General features: G+C 36.4%; 1 protein-coding gene across 1 annotated transcript; it reads right to left on the reverse strand.

Moving 5' to 3' along the window:
* Positions 1-13647: 13647 nt before the first annotated feature.
* On the reverse strand, positions 13648-25646 carry LOC118268726 (uncharacterized). The gene is made up of 4 exons (XM_035583333.2): positions 25193-25646; positions 17606-17741; positions 14075-15204; positions 13648-13791 (listed from the first exon to the last, which is right to left on the reverse strand). The coding sequence occupies exons 1-4, from the start codon at positions 25451-25453 to the stop codon at positions 13651-13653; spliced, it is 1668 nt and encodes a 555-aa protein (XP_035439226.2). The 5' UTR covers positions 25454-25646; the 3' UTR covers positions 13648-13650.
* Between the last annotated feature and the right edge of the window lie 249 nt (positions 25647-25895).

The following is a 25895-nucleotide window of genomic DNA, read 5'->3' on the forward strand; positions in this document are numbered from 1 at the left end:
TCAATTAAAAGTACGTTTAACGACCTTTAAATTAACAACAGTTAGAATTCCTAAACACAACAGATTTCATCAGCACGTAACGTTAAAAAAAATGTTGTCAAAATATTCAGAATGGGATAACATTCCTCAAGAGACTGTTGTCACATTAATTCGTCCATGAGAGAAAGCATGGAAGCAGTCATCAGGGCTAGGGAGGGTAACACTAGGTTTTAAGTTGTTTATTACTGATAAAATAAAATGTAACTTTTTAACCATTTGCATTTGCTTGCTTTTTTTATTCCCTGGTAAACAAAAAACCAAATCCATTGATTTATTCTTAAACTTAAATGAATTGCCTTTCCAATGATACCTTACAGTCATATGTCTGCCATTGATTAATAGGGTTAAAATGACTATGAAGGGAACTTTTAAAGAGGTGCGATTTTTGTGACGCCGAGTGTAGTTCAATGATGATAATTAATATATATAATAATATTCCTAGAGAAATAAGAGAGCTACCTACCACGAAATTTAAAAGAAAATTAAAAGACTGGCTTATTGAAAAGTGCTTCTATACCCTAGAAGATTTTTTTTAAGTATAGAATATAATTTTATATGTAATAATAGGGTTATTTTAGTTCTTTATGTTTTCGCATGCCTACTGAAGGCGAAATGTGTTTAGCTACATAATTACCTGTTACCACCTTTTTTGTACCATATTTCGGCGAATAAAGATTTATTATTATTATTATAATAATATAAGTAACCACCTAACACTGAAACATGGCTTAATCTTATTATGAAACAGTGGCGACCTGAAGTTAGAGAGAATACCCGGAAGATGGCACCTGTCTTAACGTTTTAGCTCATTGGCCGCTAGACCACAGACTTAAATTAAAAAGAAACAGGCGCAAGGTGCGATCAGTCTCGTGTCCTTCATTATTGATTTTTACATAGTTATTTAGTTTTAGAACATAGGTATTCGCATACATTATAATAATGTACCTATCTATGATATCTATGGAAGTATGTACATATATGGCAATTTGCAAATAGCGTTAGTAAATAACGAATAGGTACCTGAGTATATGTTAAGACGTACCTAGTTGTTGCTATGAATAAGCTTCTAGGAGCCTCGTATTTAGTAGATATTTCCTGCTTATCCTATTAATATTATAATTTCGAAAGTTTGTTTGTTTATGTGTATGTTTGTAACTCAATCACGTCAAAACGGCTGAAAGGATCGGGATCAAATTTGGAACAGGGGTAGAAAATGGTCTAGAATAACACATAGGCTGCTTTTTATCCCTCGGGAACGCGGGTGAAGCCGCTGGCAGAAGTTAGTTGTTTATAAAGTATTAAAGTTATGAAGTAAATATTAATTAAATGCACTTCACGTAAAAAATACGACCGTTCCTCAAGAAGATTCTGCAGTGCAGCAATATCTATAGGTACTATTTTAAAAAATGGGTAGGTCTTCCAATTTACCTAAATTTTTTTGGGGACAAACCAGCAAGCTAGGCTTCTATCTATACGAATTTTCGATTAACAAGACATGTCCTACATAATATCAAAATTCAAACGTTCACCCATTTAGTCATTTATTAAATTGCATAACATAACGGGTTGGTCTCCGTCCTTGCGGTTACTATCACTGTCATGGCCGCCAAATGTACAGCGCTTTGCATAATCCTGGTCCATGAATGGCCATCATTATCAGCCCGTTATAATGTGTAAACTTCTTGCTTTCATATTTAGTAACGGAATTCATGAGATGTGGTGTGTTGCTGATGTTGTGTCATTACGTGTATGCCTTCGTTGTGATGTGTTAATCTGTAGAGATGCTATTTTTGTTTTCACTTTACATAATATATTGCACAAAGTGTGAGATGGAGTGGAGGAGGTTATATTATATTAATGGAAGACTAATTTAGCTAATTTCACCAGTTATGTTAAAAGTATGTATGTATCCTGATTCTGTGCTGATAATTACTGAGAATTTTTTGGAGAAATATTCAATTTTGACTTTGAAATTGAATCCACGCCCTGCAGTGGCCCCTGTGATCACTCGATTAATAAAATAAATTATGATGTGCAAGGTAGTGGGCCATGGAGGCTCCGGCTCGAAATGCAGGAGTAGGAACGGGGTGATTTTTAGTCAGTAAGAATCCTCCTTTTCGCAAAAAAGGTGACCTGAATCCGTAATTTGTGTAGGTACATCGGGGTTTTGCTGTTTAGTATGAGAATTTAAGTAGGTACTCTAATCAATCTATTATATAAAAATAAGTCGGGTTTTCCTTCCTGACGCTATAACTCCAGAACGCATAAACCGATTTTAACGGTTTTGCATTCGTTGGATAGGTCTCGGCCTCCGTAAGGTTTATAGCAAAGAAAAATCAGGAAAAAAAATCAAAAGAATAGCTGGGCATCAGGGAAAATCATTGGTGGCGAAACGGAGTTCGCCGGGTTTGCTAGTGTTATTATATTGAATGGATATCTAGCAATTTAATCTTGTAACCTAATCTACCTAAGATAAATGAGCAAACTGTTCTAAACTAACACTGTAAATAGCAACTACAGCTTGCAGTAGACGCGACATTATCGAGGTACCATAAACACGTCTCATTGACAGTAGACATTTACCATAGACAGTAGACAGCTAAATGTTTCCGGCCACATCACACATGGCGGGAACATAAACACTCATTGTAACTGTATCCTTCGCAGCCACTGGATGCATTCTTGACGCGTTCATCTTAGAGCTTAGGAGTTAAGTAGTTAGGTAGATGCCCTTTCTAATATAACATAATTGTAAGAGTAAAGAAATGTCCTTACGGTACATCTTCTACATTTAGACAGTTATGTTGTTAGTTCTATTTTAATACGGAGTGTGTCATAACTTCGTAAGGAATTATCTTAGTTACATAAAAGTATTTACGATTACCTACTTACTTAATATACTTACTCTAGTATTATTTTAAGCCCTACAAAAATACGATAACGATAATGTAAACTAGACAAGATAGGAAATACCAGAATGTTTGTAGCCATACCAGCATTGAACGTAGGCAGTGTGCAAAAAATATGAGCATACTTCACATACGTTTAAAAATAGCTTAGTAGCCTAAACATTCCTAAATAATGCAGTTGCTATCCGGCTGTCTATCTGCTGTAGTCTAAGAATGTGTAGGAAGGCTGAGCATAAACTTGGAGGCTAATGAAATAAAATAGTAACAGCGAACGAACGAAGGCGTCAACTAGTATTTCACTTAGCCACGTCCGCCCACTCGCCTGGGAGATACAATGCAGTGTGCCTCGAAATGTACCTTGATATAGTACTTCCATGTTCTGTGTTGATGCGTGAGCGAAGGATAAAAGGTTTTAAAGGATGGATTTATTAATACCATGCTGTACTGACTGTTTCTATTCTATGTAACAATATAGGAATCTACGGATGATTGCAGTCACACATTGCTTCATTTTCCAATGAAAAAATGACATAAATCGTCCATGATACGTACTTATGTAAGTATAAGTTGATCTGAGATAATACTGGGAAACCCAGTTTTGATGAGAAGCAGTTCGATCACTCTTTGTTTTAAGGCAAATCGATGCCATTCCCAGATCAAGTCATCAATCAAGGTGTAAGAAAGACGCAGTAGTTAGCGCGAACAAGAACTGCCCTAAAATGGTGGGATGGAGTCTTGGAGCTCACCAATGAATCGTATACAATGCTGATGAAGTTTTAATGTGTAATTTTATTACTTTTCTCAAGGGTAAAGAAAAGACGTTGAACATACGCTTTTACGCTTTGTGCGTCTGTCTGCTGAATTGATTGTAAGCCTGTCCTTAGTATTTAAATGCGTACCCATAGAGAATAGGTAGTACTATTCATCACTCCTTTAGATCTCAGAAAGCGATGATATATCAAGCAGTTAGTTTATTTTTGCTTTAATCATTATTATGTAGGAAGGTTCTTTAGACAATTATTTCATGCCCTGAAGAATCTTGGTGTTTAGTAAATACTATTCTTTGCATTGTGCTTGATGTTTACATGAGTGATACATTTCATAAAATGCACCTTCTTGCAACGTCAATTTTTACTTTTAAACACTTTAGAATCGTCCATTACGATGACTATGTTAAGTCCAAGTCTTGATTTATTTTGACTAAGACTTCATAATATTATGTTAAACACGAGCATTACATTTTCATGTACTTTTGCAAGTGTTATAATGTCTGCTATGAAATATTCGTTCACGGAGTGCTATAATAAAACAATTTTCAGTTATTATCAAGACAGAGCCAAATGGATACCATTATTATATGGAACGAGAGCTTGTTCCTAAATGTGCCGTTTATGGAAATGGTCTGGGGAAACATTAGCCATTGATGCATGCTGGATTCTGTCCATTATACTGGCATGTATGTATGTAGATAGAGAGGTAGATAGGTACTTATATTTAGAAGAATCTTTACCGTGTTTTGATTTTATATTAATAGTTCGTTAAGATTCATGAATGGTTCTGTTTTTCTTTTTGTAGGCAAGTACTTGATGTAGTTAATTGTCTTTTGTAAAAATTATCTTAATGTCTAGTAGATTAGGAAAGTATAATGTACATAGTGCTTAGTAAATGATGGGTAGTTAAGTTTCTAATACAAACCATTAGATAAACTTTTGTCAATATTAAAACATTTGTTCAATTAGTTTCATAGACAGAATTGTTTTATTTGTAGATACTGTTTCTTAGAACAGGACTTTCTTGTAAAGTTTTACCATCGTTGTGAATTATTATGTTAGTATTTAAGTTAGTTTATATCTAATAAAAATACAGTAAATTATCTTGTAAGTACCTATTAAAAATCAACATTAAAATCTTAACAAGTCAAAATGTTTCATAAACTCCGCTTCATGTGCCCACGGGTTTACATGTAAAAATCGTTACATTGAATTTCTTTGAAGTTAGCTGGCTATTTTATGGTCTAACGCGGAATTGCCATCATTACATTAATGCCCCATGCTTCGTGATATATTGTTATGGCATATTGACTTTTAAGAGCTTAATTTACTTCCTATTGATAGGTCAATGCCCTATGTGGGAAGACAATGGCAGAATAATTAGGATATTTTGAGCTGAAATAAATCAAGCTGTGTTTTATGGTGGTTTTAAATTATTGTAATTTATTATGAGATTTTTAATTTGCGGTATAAGTAGGTATGCTTAGCTGGTCAAGAGTAAAGCAAGATAGCTTGTTTGTTTTCCGTAGAAAGGTAGGTTCAGGTATAGATCAGATAAAATTCGTAAGCCTTAGTTATGTATGACATAAATTACGACAAACATCTCTCCTTGTATATTAGTCAAAGTGCGAAATGTAGTTAACATTTGGTTTAGATTGTCGAGCGTATTTCTGTACATGTTGTTTCCTACCTTACTTAGTATTTCTAACATTACACGTAATCCAAGATGCTCCAAGCATAGAAAGGTTATCGATAGGTGTTCAATCAGGCACATCCAAGGAAGGAAGTGGTTTCAAAGACTACTGCCGTGAGCTTGCAAATGAGCTGGTTTGTACGTGTGCCGTATATTTCGCGAATACACGTTTACTGTCCTTTCATCGGTTCAGGGGAAATCAGTTTCACTGACACTGGACTGAGTCACCCGTGTGTTTGTTTACTTGTTTTAAAGACATTAATTTACCTTTTGTACAATGTGTAGAAGCTAGAAGTACTCTTGAAGCAGAGAAGTATGTTAACCTACATATAATATTGGCATACTTTAATGACAATGTCTTATCTTAGCTAAATACGATAAGTATAATATAATTATTATCTCCGAGTTGTCCAAGCGACCTATATTATCGGACGAGTTGCTTTGTTTACGAACAGCGCGCTAATGTGGCTCGCTCTATTCAATAGTAAATGTTGTAGTGTAATAAATGCAAGGCATCCGGGTTCGTCGTGCTATCCAGCCCGCGCACCTAAACTGTACCTACCGACCTAGGTATCCTAACGCCGTTCCTAGGTCGACGACCCTTCCCAGCCTCGGAGGCGGTAGATTCGCAGGATACGATAAATTTCAATAGTGCATTGACTGCATGTACCCGGTCCAGTCAGGATAGACAGCAACTGCAATGTAAAATCATATTCATTAACGTCTAATCTGAATATTTACTGGAAGAACTCGCTTGTAAACGTGTCGGTTTATGCTGACATTGGTTAGAATTAATGCAGCAAACAAAGAAACGCTCCTCGCGTTCATGTAAAATACAGAGGCACTTAAGAAACATTTTATTGCAGACTTTCTCGGGAACGAAACAATTTGCTATAGGTATAAACTTTTACTTTTACTGGGAGGTCTGAAGATGACGTTGTAAATTGTCGCAGTGCGAGGTAAGATCGCAGTTCGCAGTCGGTGGGACGCAATCAACCATGACTTGACCATTAGCGCCGTGTCATTGGAACTTTGATGTGTTTATTCAGTCGCTGTAAATGACTGCTAAGGCTTACCAATGTACTACAAATAGACTGGCAAATGTTTGCGCAGACTTACAAAATAATACTGAGCAAAGATAAACTACAGGCACTCACAATGGAAACGTTTAACGCAACTGTTTAATTAGCTTTTAGTTTAGTTTAAGAGGTGTGGGTTGAATTATAGTTTTACGTGCGAGTTGAAATGAACTTTCTAGGGTTTATGAGTAGCAATATTCTTGTGTGATGTTGTAAAGGTGCTCTCGTCATATTAATGGCCAAGGAGGCTGGGCTCTGCCGGGTGTCGGGCACATATGTGCTCACATTCCTTCTGCATCATTACAGTGATTGCTAGTGCAGTATTGTGAACTGGGCTGGGTTTTTGTGGCGCGCAGTTAAATGCGTTGTCTAACAACGACATTTACGGCCCTTGTCTACTATAATAAAATTAAGTTTAATGACGACTCTAAATGCGAAGGCTAATATAACTCGACAACAATTCCCTGTTATTAATAACGGAGATAGTCATTTATTTCATTTTCTCCTTGTAAGATTTACAGTCTCTTGTGGAGGGCCAAATTAAATCTACTCACACATCGTTGAAGGATGTTGGTGTTGCAGTTTTTGATTTTAGTTGACTTTAATTAGAAGCGTCAGATTCTTTTTATTAATTGAAATGACACACGACATGAATGAATAAACAGAACATTTAAATTGCATTTTAATATATTATTGTTATGATTTTACTGTATACTTATATTTTTATGAAGCTGCAAAAACTACACACATTTACCATGTTTTCGAAGTGCCCTTAGTAATTATGACGAATTTAATTTGCATTTTACACAAAACTTGTTAAATGTTCAAGGAACTGGCTACGACAATGTAATTATGTTATTATGTGAAATTACTGTGTTGTGAGGGTGAACTTCTGAGTAATATTCTGGAGGAGACAATTGGCGGTGGCCGGCGTGCGGCGCGGCGCGGGCGCACGTCTCATCGTCGCCTGCGCAGCGGCCGGGACGTGCCACTTCGCTCATTAGCGTTTTTGCCTTAATTAACTGCATGACGTGTTCAGTAGCTGCTACCACTGCTACTTCAGAGCAAAATTAAATATGAATTATGCAAATAAATGTGCCTCGTCTTATTAAAGCTTGAAACAAAGCTATTTTGAAATTATCTTCAATATCAGGCAAAACATTTTATTGGCAGTATTTTCTGAAAATAATGGTCACATATTTATCAGAGCATAGATAGTCAAAACTCAAAAATATTCAGGCTGTTACATTACCTATTCTATAGTCGTTTTATAGTTACAAATCCATTCGTTCTTCTCATGAATTATATGACTTATAGTGGCTCCGGTTTCAGCATCGTCCAGTATAGAGTATTCCTTTTATCATGGATTTAATCTCCATAGGGGCTGAGATTGCATCCAAGCAGCCAGAACTTGTCTCATACGTCATTTATATATAATTTACTACACAGCTACTTGAAAGATGTAAAGCGAACTTCGTCAGGCTAAATACACCAGACGAGAATCAACCTTAATTTAATTTAAAAAGATTTCAAATTGCTCTGTAAGCTGGTTTTCAAAGAAAATATAAATAGGTGTCTGTCAATGTAAGTAAGCTGGTTAATTTAGTATTTGCGTTGGGTAGGTTTTGGTATTCAGCGCGAAATTATGAGTCACGCGGACGTCGTACATCAATCATTGATTGGTTATGAACGATAGCATCAGTCCCACTTTTGTACTGTTACTTGTGTACTTGTAATACAGGATGCGTTTTTAATGTAGGACCAATAGACAAAGCGTGTTTATAATTTTGAATTCGTAATTAATACGTAATGAGGTCTTTAACGGGTTTCATGTGCATTTACAGTAGGAGTGTCATTGTGTCGGTCATAAAATAGGTCAGTGTTATCAGATAGATATTTACTAAGTTATCCTCATCTAATATGCAGTGCAATAACATTTGAAACACTTACTTAATGAGTATCTATATTACGTTGATGCTAGGATTAATTAATTTATCAGAACAAAGCGTGTAATTAATCATCATTACTGAACTTTCCTCCTTATTTTCCTGCATTACTTTAACAAGTTAGGTACATACTATAAATAGGAAAATAAATAATAATAGCTCGTGGCAATAGATAAGGCCACCTATCTCGCAGCTTAATACATAGTCTGCCAGGCATTCATCAAACGTGACTGACACACCATTAATGTACGTACATAGGCCAGATACAACCGTTTTAATGATACCTCGATGAAACTTCACAAATGATTAGCTTGTCAATAATCTAGGAACGTAGGACTATCAATCGTCTAATACCATTTTAGTTGTAATAGCCCCGAGATGCCTCTTTATAGCCCATTTTCATCAAATAAGGCAGAAAGAGGTCCATACATCTTGGTAGTCAACATTAATCCTTGTTCAATGTTATATTGAAAGCTAGTTACGTTCTAATATTTATTTTGTTGTTTGTCCTGTTTTTCGATCCCAAAGATCCGAGTAAACAAGTGCGTGCACTGTGAATCAGAGTTTTATTGCCATTACGTGAGTGAGGTGATTGTATCTGCAGGTTGATTGTGAATCACTGCTACGTTCTGACCCTTTGAGCGCATACGTCGGCTCACAAGAGCCCGTATTCATGCTAATGCACTGAAATGACATCACTAAAATGCAAAGCATCGTAATTGTAATGGCTTCCACTGACACCGCGCTATCTGCCATCGCGCCCAGTAAGTGGACTGATGCTATCGACTACTGGACAATGAAGCACATCACTACCGCCTCTTTCATTCTCGATATATTGCTAGTATTGTTTCACATATCGATTGTATCATTTATTTATGTGTGTTTCTCTACATGGCTTATTCTCATTCTTGTTCACCATTAACTTACTCAATAGGTATAAAGAAAATTAATAGTCCCTCAATGATTACCTCATTTAAAGGACTCGAGCGCTGTTTACGTATTTCAAAATGATAGTCTGTCGACTTCGTTCGTCTCTGACATCTAATTTATGTAATGCTTCGGAGTCTAACCAACCATTTGAGTCGCATGATTGACGGGTGTCGAACAAAACACGTTTCAATTCCATAAATAAGGTTCGGGTTTAGTTTGATGATGGCAGTGATGCTGATTACACTTGTTGTACCTCAATGATTGATGACTTCCAAGCGCACGACACCTAAGCTAGCCCTTCGACTGTTATTTAAGTAGTTTTGTACTCTTATTTGTGCGATCCGCAAGTAAACGGCGGCGCGGCGAGGGCGTCAAGACTTAAAGCACATTAAAGTCAGAGTAATACAAAAGCGTATAAATTAACTCGGGACTTCGGTCCTAAATAAACAAAGTAAATTGAATATAATATTTTAAATTCAATAGTACTTTTATCGTGCATCTGCAAAAGTAACGAGTGTTTAATTTTCGCGGCGTCGGGAGCTGCAATAAAAACGTTTCGCTATTGAATGGGAGCGCGTAGGTAGGCGGTAGTAATTGATTACTGTGGCGAACACGGTATCAGCTTATCGGTGCATCGGAACGTACGCACAATGTCCAATAAACCAGGTGATGTTATCTGTCGTTGTAAATGAATCAGTTCGGCTTCACCTCGAAACTGTAGACGAGGGCCGGGGTGACGGGTACCTCGCGCAAATACTACGGATGGCCAGTTAATCTCATTGTTCTGTACGGGTTTATTCCTGACCTTTGCCTGAATGTATTTCGTATCCAATTGCATGAACGCTCGTTACGAATCACTGGCCAGTTGAATAATGTGTACTTAGTAATTCTACTTTTTTTTGGTCTGGCATGAAGGGACCGGGATTAATTCACCTCCCTATAAGTAATGTAATGTAATGAATTCGTTTATTGTTGTATAATGTATTGTTACTAGGCATTTAAAAAAGAAAAGAAAGTATGTTAAACAAGATGTTTACATGGTGGTATTTGCTCGAAGGGTTAGACAGAGGTAAAGGTACAATATCATCAGTAGATGACATTCGGTTTTTGGCTATGGAAAATTTGACACCCATCAATTTGCTCAGCTTACGTGTAAAACATAAACCAACAATAAAGATCGCTGCCAGTATCATATAAAGCCTCACTGAGACATTAAACACGATTCGCTAAATACTTCTGACGCCATGATTCAATAAAACAAATTACCGAACTACATTTTTCTCTCCATCGAACATAAAGATAAAGAAATCGTTGAGCACGTGAACAGATATAAATTCCCGGAGCTTAAGCGACATTTAAGTCGCGCTTGAATTGAAACGACTTTTATGCTCATTGCTATAGATATTAACATCATTTACGTTACAGGGGGACTAGTGTAACTTATTTTTTACGACAACGCGATTGAAGTGTTTCCACGTTTTTTTTTGAGGGGAAAAATCATCTAATTACTTCTTCCGTCTTAGGCGAGGCGAGAAGGAGTGTCAGATTCTTACTGACTAAAAACCTCTTGCTTTTCGAGCCGGAGCCCTGTTATACCCGCTAGGTAGTCCGCAGCTCTGGATCAGGCATCAGGGCTCCATCTGTGGTGGTCTGATGGTTCTATGAGACGCGCAGAACGCAACGTACGTACGGGAGTGTTTCCATGTTTAGCCTTCTGATTGGTTGGTTAATTGAAATTGTCTTTCGTGGTAACGTAAAACGAAGTCGCACTAGACTCGGTCTTACAATGGTAATAATATGTATCTTGTGTAGGATATTTGTTTGACTGTGCTCATCTTATGATCCTGAGGTGCGTAAAGAGTAATTCTAGGGACAGATATAGGAGTATTATGCGTGCCGGTAATGTCAAAGTGCTATACTCAGTAGAAACATGTGCTATCTACGATTGGATATGGAAATAGATGTAAAATTGTTAAATAATATACGTTTATTCAACTTTAGTTTGCTTTTTAAATCTGGAGATTATGGATATTTGCAAATTACTAACAACATAAATGTTAAGAGGTTTGTTGAGGTCGATCTATAGGTTTTTCTTGTTATATCAATGTTTGCGTCTTAGGAAGTATGCTTATTTACCTACTACATTATTTAATGTATTTTAAATAGATAATAATTTTAGCCAAGGATATTATATAACTTTTAGAAGGCAGTAAAAGTCATTATTGAGCTACTGACATTAATTTGAATCTAGAGTTAGTAAACAACTTAACCAACTCATTTAGATACTCAAAACCTGAATAAAGTAATGAAAAGATTTAAAAATGAAATCTCTCTTGCATTTACCCTGGAGTATTAATGTGGAATGTAAAGCCGTCAGTACAAAAATTAATTCGTTAAAAATATAACTAGAAAATGTTGTGATGCATTTTTTTATAAAGTCTGCAATGAAACGTTCATAGAAGATTTACATTCGTTAATAACTTGTAGCCTAAAGCCGACTTTGATTGAGATGTGAAAGCTACAAAGGTACCTGTGTAGCTACAGGGAGTTTCAGAATAAAAAGTGTAGAATATAATATGTAAATATGGCAATTATTGCCTAAAGGGATAGGTAGCGATGTACTATGTAATGTCTATGTGTCATTAGTTAGTTTTCTACTCAGACACATCTGATAGACGACAAGTTTATTGCGAAGCATCAGGTCCAGTTTCTTCTTAACATTGACAAAGCAAATTCATTTTTAAACGGTTTTATTTTATCCCCTTCTTGATAAAATATCTATTTGATATTTGGCACACACACTAATCTTTAAGACCATTTTTTTTGAGAGGGGAAAATCATGCAATTAGTTTTCCCGCCTTGAACCAGGTGAGAGAGAGTGTCTGACTCTTACTAACTAAATAATCACACCTATTCCAATTCCAGCTTTTAGAGCCGGAGCCTCGGTAAACCCACTAGGTAGTCATGCATCTTGAGGACCATTATAATATTACCTTTGAAACCGTTTAACATGAAACGTATAATATTATTTATGTACTAGGTACTTCTTCTTCACATTTTTCGCCAGTTGTCTCGGTAGTCAGAGGTTGTATAGTGCAATAACAATAGCAATCATCGTTTGGTTCTAGACAAGTGTGAAGACCAAGGAGTTATATAGGCACCTACTTACCTACCACCTACGTACGTACATCCATGTATGTACATGTAGACAATGCGGTAGTGTGAGGGAGATGAATCATTATAACCACATTACCGATTTATTTCGTCACACACGACTACTCATGGACATTATTTTTTTGCTTCACTGAACACGCTACGCAATATGGTCGATTATAAACATTTACGCAAAATTATTGTGATTTTACTGCGTTACAGAGTTAGGAACGCTTACACAAGATTTAACATTGTTGCAGGATTTGTTAAAGAAGATATTTTCTATTTTTTGCAAATGCGTCCCGTATGTCAGTACTGTACCCACAGTTGGAAGATACACAGGTCGAGTGTGCGATGTATCCATGGTAGGAAACCATCCATAGCACACATCCATAGTACGCATTTCCATATAAAAAACACTTAGCTGAGTCCGTTTCCACCAGTTCCAGATTGGTGGAAGCCAAATGCATCCACAGCAACGTAGCATAGCACATCTCTGGAGGAAAAGCAGCCTAAAAGTTTACTTCTATTCATACGCTAAAGTTGTCAACAATCCATGACGGACAACATACGTGGTCTCTTTTATAAATATTTGAGTGAATTTATTATTGTCCTTTTTGAACGACCATTATGTAGGAGTAGGTACCCTACGTGTGTTCGACCACGTGGTCGGTGGCCACGATACGACTTATTCAAAACATCTTTCATCTCGACTCCCATATTGGAAGGCTCAATGTTTTGCATAATACATGCATATGTTCGAGTGCAGTTTAGTGGCGCTTTTTATTTATGAACTTTAATAAATATGTTATACTCGTAGTGTACTCTGATTCCATGTGTCATCCATCGCAAAGTTGAAATTATAGGATTTTATTTACATATATGAGGATAATCAGGTAGGTAGAAGTTAGGATCGTTGTTGCGAGTAGGTTTTAATAGATTTTAATTTTAAGAAGATTGTTATTTGTTTAGAATCTATCATATAGACTATTATAGTTACTGAGACATAATACATATAACGCTATATCACTGTTAAATATGGATTTGTCAAGAATTTGAAAAAAGAAGCATACCTAAACCTTCAACATATCACATCACAGAGGAAATATGACAAAAATGAAACAACAATTCTCAGATAACATTTATTCCGGTGCAGATGGCGTCAGCGAGGGCGCGCGTGAGTCGGCGTCGCAGGCGCAGCGCAGCGCGGTCGATGCGCGCGCGCCTCCCGTACCGAGCACACTCGCCCACCACCGTCGTGTTGCACGACTCCTGCAAACGTGATTATAAGCTCACAACCATGCCCTTATTTATTAGAGAAATATTTGAAAACGTGAGCTAAATATCCCTTGTTATTACTTTTACAGTTATCTGTGAACACGGACCAGAAGTTATAGGACTGCAGTTAAATATTTGAAACGAGTAAGAATTTACTTTTGGTTACCAAGGGGATATTTGACTAGAAAAAAGAAGTCACGGTTCGTAGGATTTATTAGTATTTGTTTCAGCCCACGACATTATCATGAAGTAATAAAAGAGTAATTATATTTCTCACCTTATAATGATTGAGCTGCACTTCTTTAAAGGGCGCTGACCAGCCAACGGACCCTGACGCCCCGAGGCTTTGCAAAGGGTAATGGTTGAATGCTGTTAAAACCTTCTTAGTTAACATCCAGCTTTTGCTATAGAATCCTATCGGACTTATCACTGCGGAGCTCACTATGTGTTTTACTAATTTAGGTGTCGGTAGTTCAGTACCGCACCTAGTTTTGTACTTATCATATAGCACTTCGTCTTCCTCACTATCATCTATGACTTCATTGCTTAAATTATTTGAATCTACAATTAATTCTATTTCATCTACTTCTAAAGTATCATTGTTTTTAATCCGCACATCATCTCTTTTGATATAAATTTTGCTCTTCACGCCTCTCCCGTTTGAGGTATACTTATCAATATCTTGCATAAAATCGAAGAAAAATACATTCTGTATCATTATGGAGGAACGCTCTGACGAATTCCATCCTTGGCTATTAAAACGGTTGAGTAACTCTGGCCAAGTAGTAGCAATTTTTGGCAGAACTACTTCATCAATATCTAGTGGAACTATATACTCAGATTCTTTTATATTTCTATATAAACAATCATTATAAGTTAAAATATGGTCTCTCCTTCGCTGCCAGAGAGATCGTCCTGACTTATGTTTAATAGGAACATGGAACAGTCTAACTAGACCCTTATCTTGATAGTGCAGTAGAACCCTCTTTGTCTTCTCTGTGACTTCATCTACATACATATCTATCAAATCCACACCGAGTATTTTATTTGTTTCGATCCATTCAACTAAGCTTTGTGATATATCTTTATCGAAGTTCATGTCTTTGACACAAATTGTGAACATTCGTGTCTTTTTATCTGTTTCTTTGATGGGTGTTAATTCAAAAGCATTTGTAGGATTGTCGCAGGGTTCTGTCACTACTGACACGACTGATGGTCCTGACAGAGGTTCAGTGAGAGGGCAGGACAGTAGTAGCGGTGTATCCACTTCCGAAGGTGTAACGTCCCACTTGTGCCACCAAATTTCCAGTGGCTTCGCTGCAACAACTTCAACCGTATCTTCAAGCAAATTCCCGTTTCTCGAACGCGTTTGACAGAACAGCGCATCTTCCGTCGAATAATTACGTCCTGCCGAAGAAATGAAAATTTGTTTACAGGAAATAGAACATAGATGGACGTATAAACTCAAAGATTATTATTACGAGAAAATAAAATGGTTTCTACAGTTAAGTGAGATGTGAGCGAACGTAAAGAACTCGCCGGCACCGTTCCAACGATCTTCCCGACTCATAATTTATATAGAGAAACTCCATTACTTGGACTTATATAATAGTAATTTGTTGAAATGATTTCCTCGGGTACACTTGCGGTGCTTTGCGAGGAACTGTCATTAAAACGGTGCTTCAATTACAGGCTTGCCTGATCAGGATGGTACGCCTTCCTAGTACATGCCGCGAGGAGTGCAATTCCCTTTTTGTACTAACGTTTTTATGGTTGGATGAGTTTTACTGTTCTCTGTGGTATTCGTAGTTCTAATATAGCATTATAGTAACGATGGGATTTGTAAGTAATGTCTTTATTTATGGCTAATTTCAGTAGCTATGTCTTGAAATATAAGATACCAATAAAAAAGAAATAAACAATAATAACTATCTAGAGCTTTAATGTTAACTTTATCAACAATAATAACAAATAAGCAAGTTAAACTTCAACTGAATTGAATAGGAGCTTTTATTTAATCGTAAAAAGAGCAATAAAATTGGTAAACAATCTTTCCAAACCAAACAGAAAATGTAAAAGCGAAAGGCAGCGGGAAGGGCGAGTATTTAATCCGTCTCTCATTCCTCACCACAACATAGGAGTTGGGTGGGTTTATCTCGGCCGGGAAGGAATTTACACGACGCGTACGCTCGCCTCCTGTGACAAATGAGTGTGAGCTTATCGGGCTTCGCGCACTGTCGCCGGCCGCGCACTTTCCATCCCAGCTTTTGTTACTTTAAATCCTTTAATGTGTTATAAAAATACTTCTACTAACTATACTTAATCCTAGCACCATTTTAATGAGACATCCTACGTGACTTATTGGTAGCACACATATTAAAACAAAAAATCTCCTTGATTAAGTTGCGAACGTTGCCGCTTCTTGTTTTTTACGCAGAGAAAATAAGGACTGGCGATCGGCTATCACAGGCTCCAGTAATTATGGCGTTGGTTTATCAGTACTTGAGATTTCCCTGATGTCTTTATTGACCGAGATTATTTTGTTTACCTGGCTTTTGTTTACTTTTTATAAATGAGCTGGTGCTGCAGTAAAGTCCTTATTGAGTCGTCAGTTGGAAATGACCTTAAGGGATGCATTTTGTTGGTATGCACATAAATGTGGATTACGAGGACAGTTGTAAACTTGTAAAATGCTATTTGTAGAAGAATGTAACAAATAAAATCCCCCAGGGTGTGAAATTATGGGGCGTGTCTTAAATTTTGTATTGTCCGATACGTTCGCCAATGTGTGTTTATGTCATAAAATTTTATGTAGATAATCATATTTTTAAATTGATTCGCCAGAATCTAGAGTTGTTTGCATACCTCAATATGGGTTTAGAGTAAATTAATATAATCATTGTGCATCGTTAGGGTAGGTATGTATCAGTAGGAAGAATATAATAATTACACGTGTATGCGCACTGGCAGATTGGTAGGACGAGAGGAAGGAGGGCGGGAGGACAGGAGCGCTCGCGGCGACGCGCGTGCGATCCACTACAAACAAATATAACTTAATTGCTGATTAAGTTTATGTATAAAATTAAAACTTTAAAACGGACGAAGTCCATATTTGCGGCTGTATGGGGAGCAACAAGATTGCATCTTGTATACGAGAAGGAATGCGAAATCTGATGAAAGAGTAAACTCAACAAAATTTTACTTAGAATTTGATATCTTAAGCGGCGCTTTAGTGCGTGCTTTTAGATTTAGTTCGAGTTAATTTGCATATGCATTTACGTATCTAATATCATAAACAGCTAAGCATAGCCAGCTTGATTACAAGTTGTGCTAAACCAGTTTATTTTCTACGATTATAGAGCCTAATTGCGAAAAAATGGCGTCGCGTGGAACTTGAATAATTCATATATAGCGTACCTACGTGACTCTTAATTAAGTGTCATTAACCCTATGCATGTGATGATGTCTTGTCAATTATGCATTAGCTAAGCACATTAGATACTTTGTTGCAAGAAGATGGCCACTAGAAAGAGGGAGGATAAGTGATAGTTTTACATTTACTGCATATTGCATAAGTGGTATGCAGCTGTGTTTAACTTGGTAAGTTAGTATTTAAGTTTGTTAAGCATATTTGAGATGGCAGCACTCGTATTAAGCTTAACAAGTCTGAGTGTTTATTTTATACATAATGTATTTATACCTATAGGTATTTATATGTATGAGATTTCGTAAAACATTTTGTCGAAATAATGACTATTTTTTTTTTGTAGGACATGTTGAAACTTGGTAAATGTTATTGTATAATTACCATGGAAAGTAGCGAGAATTCTAACGTAGCGCTGCGTAGTACGCTCGTCGTAGTACGCGGCGTACAACGATACGCGCGTACCGGCAACGTGCTGCCACTCCTGCGCATTCCGCCCTTCACCAGGCCAACTGCGGTTCTGGAACAAATTAAGATGATGATTGAAATACGAAATTGTTTTATGAATTTTATAATGTTTGACATGGATACTACATTTATTGTTGTTGTGATTGGTAACATAGTTTCTGTGTAGTTGTAGTTGTATTACGCCACGTAGGAAAAGAATATGAAAGTACGTACATCATTCCCTGTGATATAGCTTAGTGTAAGTTCACCAGTTATTACAATGAAATCTAATGTCCTAACACTAAGTTTAAATCCAAATACTAACTATAGAAAGGAGATGAATTGCCCACGGCCTACAAAAACGTGACAAACAAAAAAAGATTTTTTTAAATCGGTTCATAAATACTCATTTGCACGATTATTTTATAATAGTATGTTATGATGATTGATATATTATGAGTAATATATTATGATCCAATAACGACATACTAATGTAATAATCAAGTTCATACCCACAAGAATGAATAAATCGTAATTCAATCTCCTTTACAATTATTCAATTACATGTACATTAGTATTCTAAAGCAACAGAAACATGGCATTGTGACCTAGTCACGACTAATGTGCATATTGTTAATATGTATGACATTCGTACAAAAGGCAGCATATTAGGACGGTCCAACATAATTTGAGCTGGTCTTGTACTATGTTATGGTGCATTGAGGAGTCTGCTTAAAATGGTAATGATGTGAGTACATATAATGTAGGTACTATGTATATGTATTATGTGTATGTTCTACATACAGGTCGTTGTACGGTAATGTGTAAGATGCCAGTGTTATCTTCATGAATTCCTTATAACCTAGTTTGCATTAATGAATCTAATATAAATAATGGCAGCCCCATAAAATTGTAATGACGTATGAACATGCAGTGTTACTAGTATTATAATTATTGTAAGCACAGGATATTTATGTTATCATCGCAGATCGTCCTCATTTTAAATTAATTTTCGAATCATTTTTCATAACGGCAACATTGGCCTTTATGATCCTGACGTACGTACGTAGTTCGATATTTGAAAATAATAAGATTCAAATTGGAACGTCAGTTTTTTTTTTAATGATTACGTAGCTATGATGGATGATGCATAAATTAGGTAATTAGTTAAGTTCGTTACTGTCGATCAAGTGTCTCATTAGTAAGGTAGGTGACCGGATATTAAGGATTCTTCACGGTGCTCGTCGAGGCAGCGTTACTAATCATAATTAGTTATTCGCGTTTCATTGGCTGTCTTATTTTACAGCTGGGCTCTGATTGGACTATTTTATTTTTGCAAAAAAATAATTGGTCACTTTAGAGTGCGTTGATGTCTAATGCAGGTGGCTACGAGGTGCAGATCGTAGCGAGTTCAATGCTTACTTACGACTTAAGGATAATTACCGTGTCTAACTTTACTGACTATAAAATATATTTCAGTAATTACTGGTAATTTTAAGTAATAATCATGTATTAATATTTCAGATTAGCTGTACAATTTCGATCTAGACAAATTAGAATGGCAATTTCAATTTAATTAAGAATTTAATTCAATATTTTTTTAAATTTACTGCTGGTTTTACAGGTCATGGCTGTAACTAGATTTTTCTTGGTATCAGAGTTGATACTTTTCTTGCTTAGTACCCACTCACATTGCTTAAGAAAGTATCATTAAGTTCTTTGCCTTTATCGAAGTTATAGGTGACTCATTACTCATATGTGTATAACCAAAAGTAGATGTGACTTTACTGCCTACTTCTTTGGATAATAAACGCAGAAGCAAGCAAGCAACCAGATTACGAAAAAAACATCCATAGAAAGGAAATATAAAAAAAATATTATTATGATACAATATATGTATAAATAGTTATATAACTTCTAAATGTTTTTGCAACTGTAATAACAAACATTGTGCATCATTATTGCTAGAAGAAAAAGGAAAACGTATAAACAAACATATTTTGAATTCTATTCCCAGAGCACTAACAATTATTTTACAATAATAACGATATTGGCGTGAACAAGGCTATAAAATCGGAACCAATGCGCTTGCACTGGCTCGTTGACTTTATATAAAAGCATTTGAAACACATTAAACTTTATAGTTCTAGTTCTTAGAATACTTAATTAATTTGTTGTAAAAATATTTAGTTTTTATACGTATAAAATGCTATGATAAATGCCAAAGTAAACTTTGTTGGATTATAAATAAAATTGAAATTGATTCTAAATAAAAATAATGATTAAAATCAATAGAAACGCAGGAGCAGGAATGGCAACGAATGGAAAACTTATAGCAATAAATTAATTTATATTTAATAAAAATGTTATAAATTAAAATATTTATAATCCTTTTCAATATCCTGTTAATTTAAATAAATTAATGTTATGACGTAATAAAATGATTTTATGTTGATTTGTGATCATAAAGTTAACTGCTGTTACTTTTAAAAACGCATCGAATCAACTTACCGTACAGAGATATGCACGATAATTGATTTACAAACATAAATAAAATGAATACGACTGTTACTTTATTTATTGTATTTTTAATCTGTTTCCCACCATCGCATTTCATCGTTGATATGTTTGTCGAAAACTGACGGACACGATTATTGGCAATTACACGCTCATTACTACACACTTCGCGGTTCGTTAGCTTGAAGCAAGCAGATGTCTGTATAGTGAATACTTAGGTACCAATACCACAGAATGCCAATACTACACACGTGTCATTGGATGTGAGAATAATCTCGACCAATGAGGAGAGGGAATGCGGTGAAGCTCACTTCGAATCAATCAATTTGAATTGGCAATGACAGAATAGCCTTTTTTAAGGGTTGAAAATTATCCAATGAATTCTCCCGTCTTGGGCAAGGCGAGAAGAAGTGTCAGACTCTTACCGACTAAAACCCACCCCGTTCCTAATTCTGCCAGATCCCCGGTAAGCCCACTAGTTACAGAATAGCCTAGCCGATCATAACAATATGAACCAAGAAAATACATCGAACAGCAACGACTTCAAATTCATACAGAAACCTGGAAATACGGTAAAGTCATTATAATTTACGATGCAAATAACTGTACCTAAACAAATGTCTACCACCACACAGCACATCAGGTTTAGTTCGCTAAGCAAAGTGCAGCCGACACTAAACGCGACCAAACTATTCATGCACACGTGCAGCCACAATGGTGTATGAATACCACTCTTGGTTCCCAAGCGAACAAACCACTGTTAAGAAGTCAGCTGAATAATACTAAGGCCTACTGTTCACGGCGCGTCATTTGACGAATACATGTAACCTACAAATGACGAATGCTCACAACTTGCTTAGCAACAATGAAAACTTACACAGTTTTCGAAGCGGCAATTGTGGGCCGCCTAGCGCCATTTGTAGGTTGCATGCTTTCGTCAAATAACGCATCGTGGACAGTCAGCTTAAGCCATAAAACTGATTTAAGTTCTCTAGGTATCAGTCGGTATAATTTGCATAAGTCTAAGCTGGCTTCAGCCCACGACCGACGCGGGTTTACAACTCCCAACTGATTTATAAGTAGAATGCAACACTGGCCAGGTTCGAACTCTCTCGTGCTTTCGACGCTCAAAAAAGAGAAATATCAGCAGATATTCCCGCTAACGATGTGAGGTGTAGAACTATGGACCCCACTTTAGACGCCTAGTTCAGTCCACGTAACAAAAGTACAAAAACATTTTTTATGGCAATTTTAAATCTCCTTTTAAGTTCGTAGTACTATAAAAAGATTTAATGCTTCGCACAAAAAATGCTCAACAAAATTATAGCTTTGAAATGTAGGAATCACAATAACGACCGAGTTACCTAAATAAAAATGCGGTTTTCAATTATTGCGTACATTTATGAGATACAAGAATTACTATTTAGAAAATTGTGGTTTGATTGTTTCTGTTCAATAGGATGGCAAAAAAATTAATGACACTGAGAATCATACTTCTAAATTGAAAATGGATCTTTGAACATTTGGGTTTTTTGAATAATTACGCAGGGACTCAGTTCAAATGAGTAATCCGATTATTGAACAAATAAAGTTGTATTCACACAGACAGACATATAGGTCAAATTCTCAGCTTTTTCAATACGATCTCGAACGAAGGAGAAAGTGTCAATAAAAAGTTCCTTTTATTGTAACTAACGGCTTTCCGTATTTTGATAACACAGTTTTCGGTCACGTACGTACGAAAATAGGTTACTTGTATTTGTAAGCTACGTGGGTGTTGTATTTATTTTTACTAAATATTTTTTTTATTTGTTTAAGTGCAAGAGCAGTGTAATTCATTGTACTGAGAATTAGGGTTAAGAACTCCAAAAGTTGTATATGAAGTACTGATGTAGTATTTGAGATACTTATCAATTTTTCCAAGGAATTCGTTGTTACTAATCCATACTTTCGATACAGCATTTCTCACGTACGTAGTGTGAACATTAACTATAGCTGGTGTTACAACAATAAATGAAACAAAGCGAGCTTGTAAAAAGTTAATGACAGCAATAAAATGTAATAATACACCGACGCGAACTACGTGGCCTTATTGTAAGGTCCAAATATCGGTCGCATCTGTACAAGTGTACAATTTTATTGTAACTAACTATAATAATATGTAATCAATATACATCTTCACTCACACCTCACTATTACCAAGCAAAAAGGTTTTAAGGTGCCATTTGTAAAAAAGTAAATCACATCTTTCTTAAAACGAGACAAAAGTCGTGAGGGCCATTAATTTTTTTGTGGTATTAAATATCAATTTTATTTTGTACAGACATTTTTATACTTAGAATGACAATGGTAATCTTTATTTGTGATCGTTTGAGGCGGCACTAAGTTATATTGTACACGGTACTTTATGGTCTAATTCCTAGGAGATGCGACGTGATGATGTTTTGGTCCTAAGTTTAAAGACTGCACCGTTTTTTTTTAAAGTTATGCTCATAACATACTCTATTATGACGTAACTACAAAATCGGTCATGTTTCTTTTGACAGGTATTTAAAAATCGAACTTCGGTTCCAAATTCGAAAACTACTTTTAAAGCAAACGTATTTTGTTTGTTCATCCTATTCACAAGGATCGGAAGAATGTGACGTTTCTAGTGAACAGCTTGTGTTCAAATAAGAGTACCAGAATTGTTAATATTTTGTATCAAGTGTTGGAGGACTTATGTCTGCTCAAATATATAATTTCTACTATAGATAATCGAAAATATCGTCAATGGTCTAGACATATCTTATTATTATGTATCGTCACGCCTTTTATCCCCGAAGTGGTAGGCAGAGGTGCACATTATGGCACGTAATACAACTGTACAATGTACTATAAGTAATTTCTGTTATAAGTCCCATGTAATAGTGGGTGAGCCGATTGCCATCAGGGCATATCTAATATATAATAATACCGATTAACGATTTAAAAAAAATACCGCAGAAAGAAGTTGTTTCCAACCTATAACAAAATTCCAGCAACCACATAGCAGCTTGTAAATGACACTAGCCCGGTTAATAATGAAACAACGTTTTAATTGCAATAATTTTACTTATCATTAGATTAGATTAATCTGATCGTTCGGTTCTGGAGGCGGGGGTACTCGTATTTATTAATGGTAGATGTTAATACCCGCTAAGTAAAGCGCCAAGTGAAATATTTGAGCATTAATCCACTAACTACGAAGACTCACGTATTTTTTATTTCGAAATACATTATTAGTCTTAGCTGCGTAAGTTATATGGTGATTCAAATACCAGATATACGTATAATAAGTTATTGACTACCGTACACATTGTTTACGTATTTACTTACTAGTCAGTTTTCTACGCCATCCATTATTTTTGCCGCCATGCCTTTCTAGTCACGCATATTTATACATTGTAAATATTCCCATCGCAGTATGAAATGATGCATGCACGAGCACGGGATCCTGCCCATAAAGCAACTGAGGAGCCACCGACCTCGGGCAATTTACCGGAAATGGGCATCTATGTATTTCTATTTATGTATGCAAATATGCCTGGTTACCGTATCGGAACTATGCAGCTATGAGCCTATCTGCCCAGCTATCTGATATTATAGCCGCTGTAGTATGTGGAGCAGCAGGCAGCGTGCCAGTGGCGGCATACTATTAGAAATGCCTGTAGACGATATTGATTTCGATTTATTTTCCATTCGTGACCAACATCGGAATAGATTATCGCTACACAAAACGAGTTGAAATAAAAGCATCGAGTGGACGCGCTGCGCGGAGGCTATCGCCGTTTGTGCAATACCTCTCTACTCGATTCTTATCGTCGACAATTTGTTTATAGCAATCATTTTGTTTAGATGACGTGAGAAATAAGAAACGATATGTTTTTATGTCTATCTGTCTGTACGTGGACGCGGGCTCTTTTGTACCTCTCACTTTAGTTCCACCGTATTTATAAAAGTTCGCGTTTAACGTAGGAGATGGAAGAGCACTTCGTTTATTAACTTGACGTCCCAGTTGATTGTTCGAACGATCTCTGCTGGTTATGTCAACTTTTTACATTATTAGCGAAGAAAAATGTTTACTTTTGAAGCGGACCGAGTGTTTCTCTGTATTAAAAATTTAAAATACCTTTTTGAGGATATCAGATGGTTCATTAAATGTGCTGCACAGTTTACGGTTAATTCTAAAAATAGCTGCTGAAGTGTGCTGGCGGGAAGAGGAAGCGTTGCATACAAAGTATACGCGACACGACAATAGATCGTATTTTGTTCGAGATGCGTTTTCTCATCCATTATTGTCTGTATATTTGCATACGCGATAATTATGTTCATTTTATGTAAGCTTTAACAGCTTCTTGTTAATTGAATCGTGTTCCTCGTCGAGCATGCTAGCGGGATATTTTAAATTGTTAACTAAATGTATTCATCTTATGTTATATAGTTTGTTGCTTTTTATTGTAATCGAACAGTTTTCGAGAGAAATTATTTGTGACATTGACACTGCTTAGTTACCGTTCCTATATCAGTCGGGTAATAAATGTTTATTTATCATTTTATTCGTGAATTTTATTACCATTTTATGCTCTTTTTTGCTCGTTTTGCTGGGTGTTGCTTCATTTGCATAAGATCTGGAACCGGATACTATATTTATGTTTTCATCAAACGATAAGAAAAAAAACACAATAAAATTATAATGTTCTCGGCTGCGCATATTTCACGAAGTATAAAATCATAAAAATTATCATTAAAATGTGGTTTATCTCCGGATTTGCCTCATAAAACGTAAAATATCTTTACATTCACCTTAGTTGGTTTCGGTATTATATTTATTTGTGAAGATTATATTTCTTGCATTTCAAGTAGCTTTTATGTTCTAAATATAGTTTTGAGGATTAAGAAAAATAATAACAGGCATTACGATTAGCATTAAACCTAAAGTTAAAAATCTATTAGAATAGGTGTGATAAAAAGTAAAAGAAAACTAACGATATGAGTTATCTTGGGAAAGACTGGTAGACTGTCACAGGTGAGCGGTGTGGGGCGGTCCATCTCTGCCTGCTTGCCTTCGGAGTACGCGACGATGGTCCTCATGGTGGACATGGCGCGGCCCAGCTGCGCCCGGCTGCTGGTCCAGCGCACCCCCGCGTGCCACTCGTTCACACATGCTATCCAGCTGACGCAGAACACCGTCACTCCCGCCAGCAAATACTTCACTACGCGCACGAACTTCCGCCCGTTCACCGGCATCGTAGTAATTATGCCATTACGATAATTGATAAAATAGTCCCATTCATTGACTGTCGGAAGCTTCACGTGGTGCGCGTGCGTCGTCGCGTGCTGTTGGCTGGGTCGCGGAGGCGCGCGCGCATGCGCTCTGGCCGCGCTACCATGGCGGACTGCGCGCAATCAGCTGATAGCGTATCAACAATGCGTCCCTTGCGGCTAATCGTTCTAAACGCCTGGACGTGGAAATCTAGTTTTCTATACCAGTTTGTACTTGCGATTTTTCTTTTGCGACTACGCGACGTGAACGCACTTCTAAACACGACTAGTTTTTCTATAAAAAGATAAGATTGTGGCAATCTCACGCGGAACAAGAAATTTTATGGCAACCTAAGGGGCAGGACTCGTTCCACGAGCCATCTGTTTAATTACGTTAGATCGATTATACAAGGCAGGCTGCAATTAT

The sequence above is a fragment of the Spodoptera frugiperda genome, chromosome 2 (assembly GCF_023101765.2).
Source record: "Spodoptera frugiperda isolate SF20-4 chromosome 2, AGI-APGP_CSIRO_Sfru_2.0, whole genome shotgun sequence".
NCBI lineage: Eukaryota > Metazoa > Arthropoda > Insecta > Lepidoptera > Noctuidae > Spodoptera > Spodoptera frugiperda.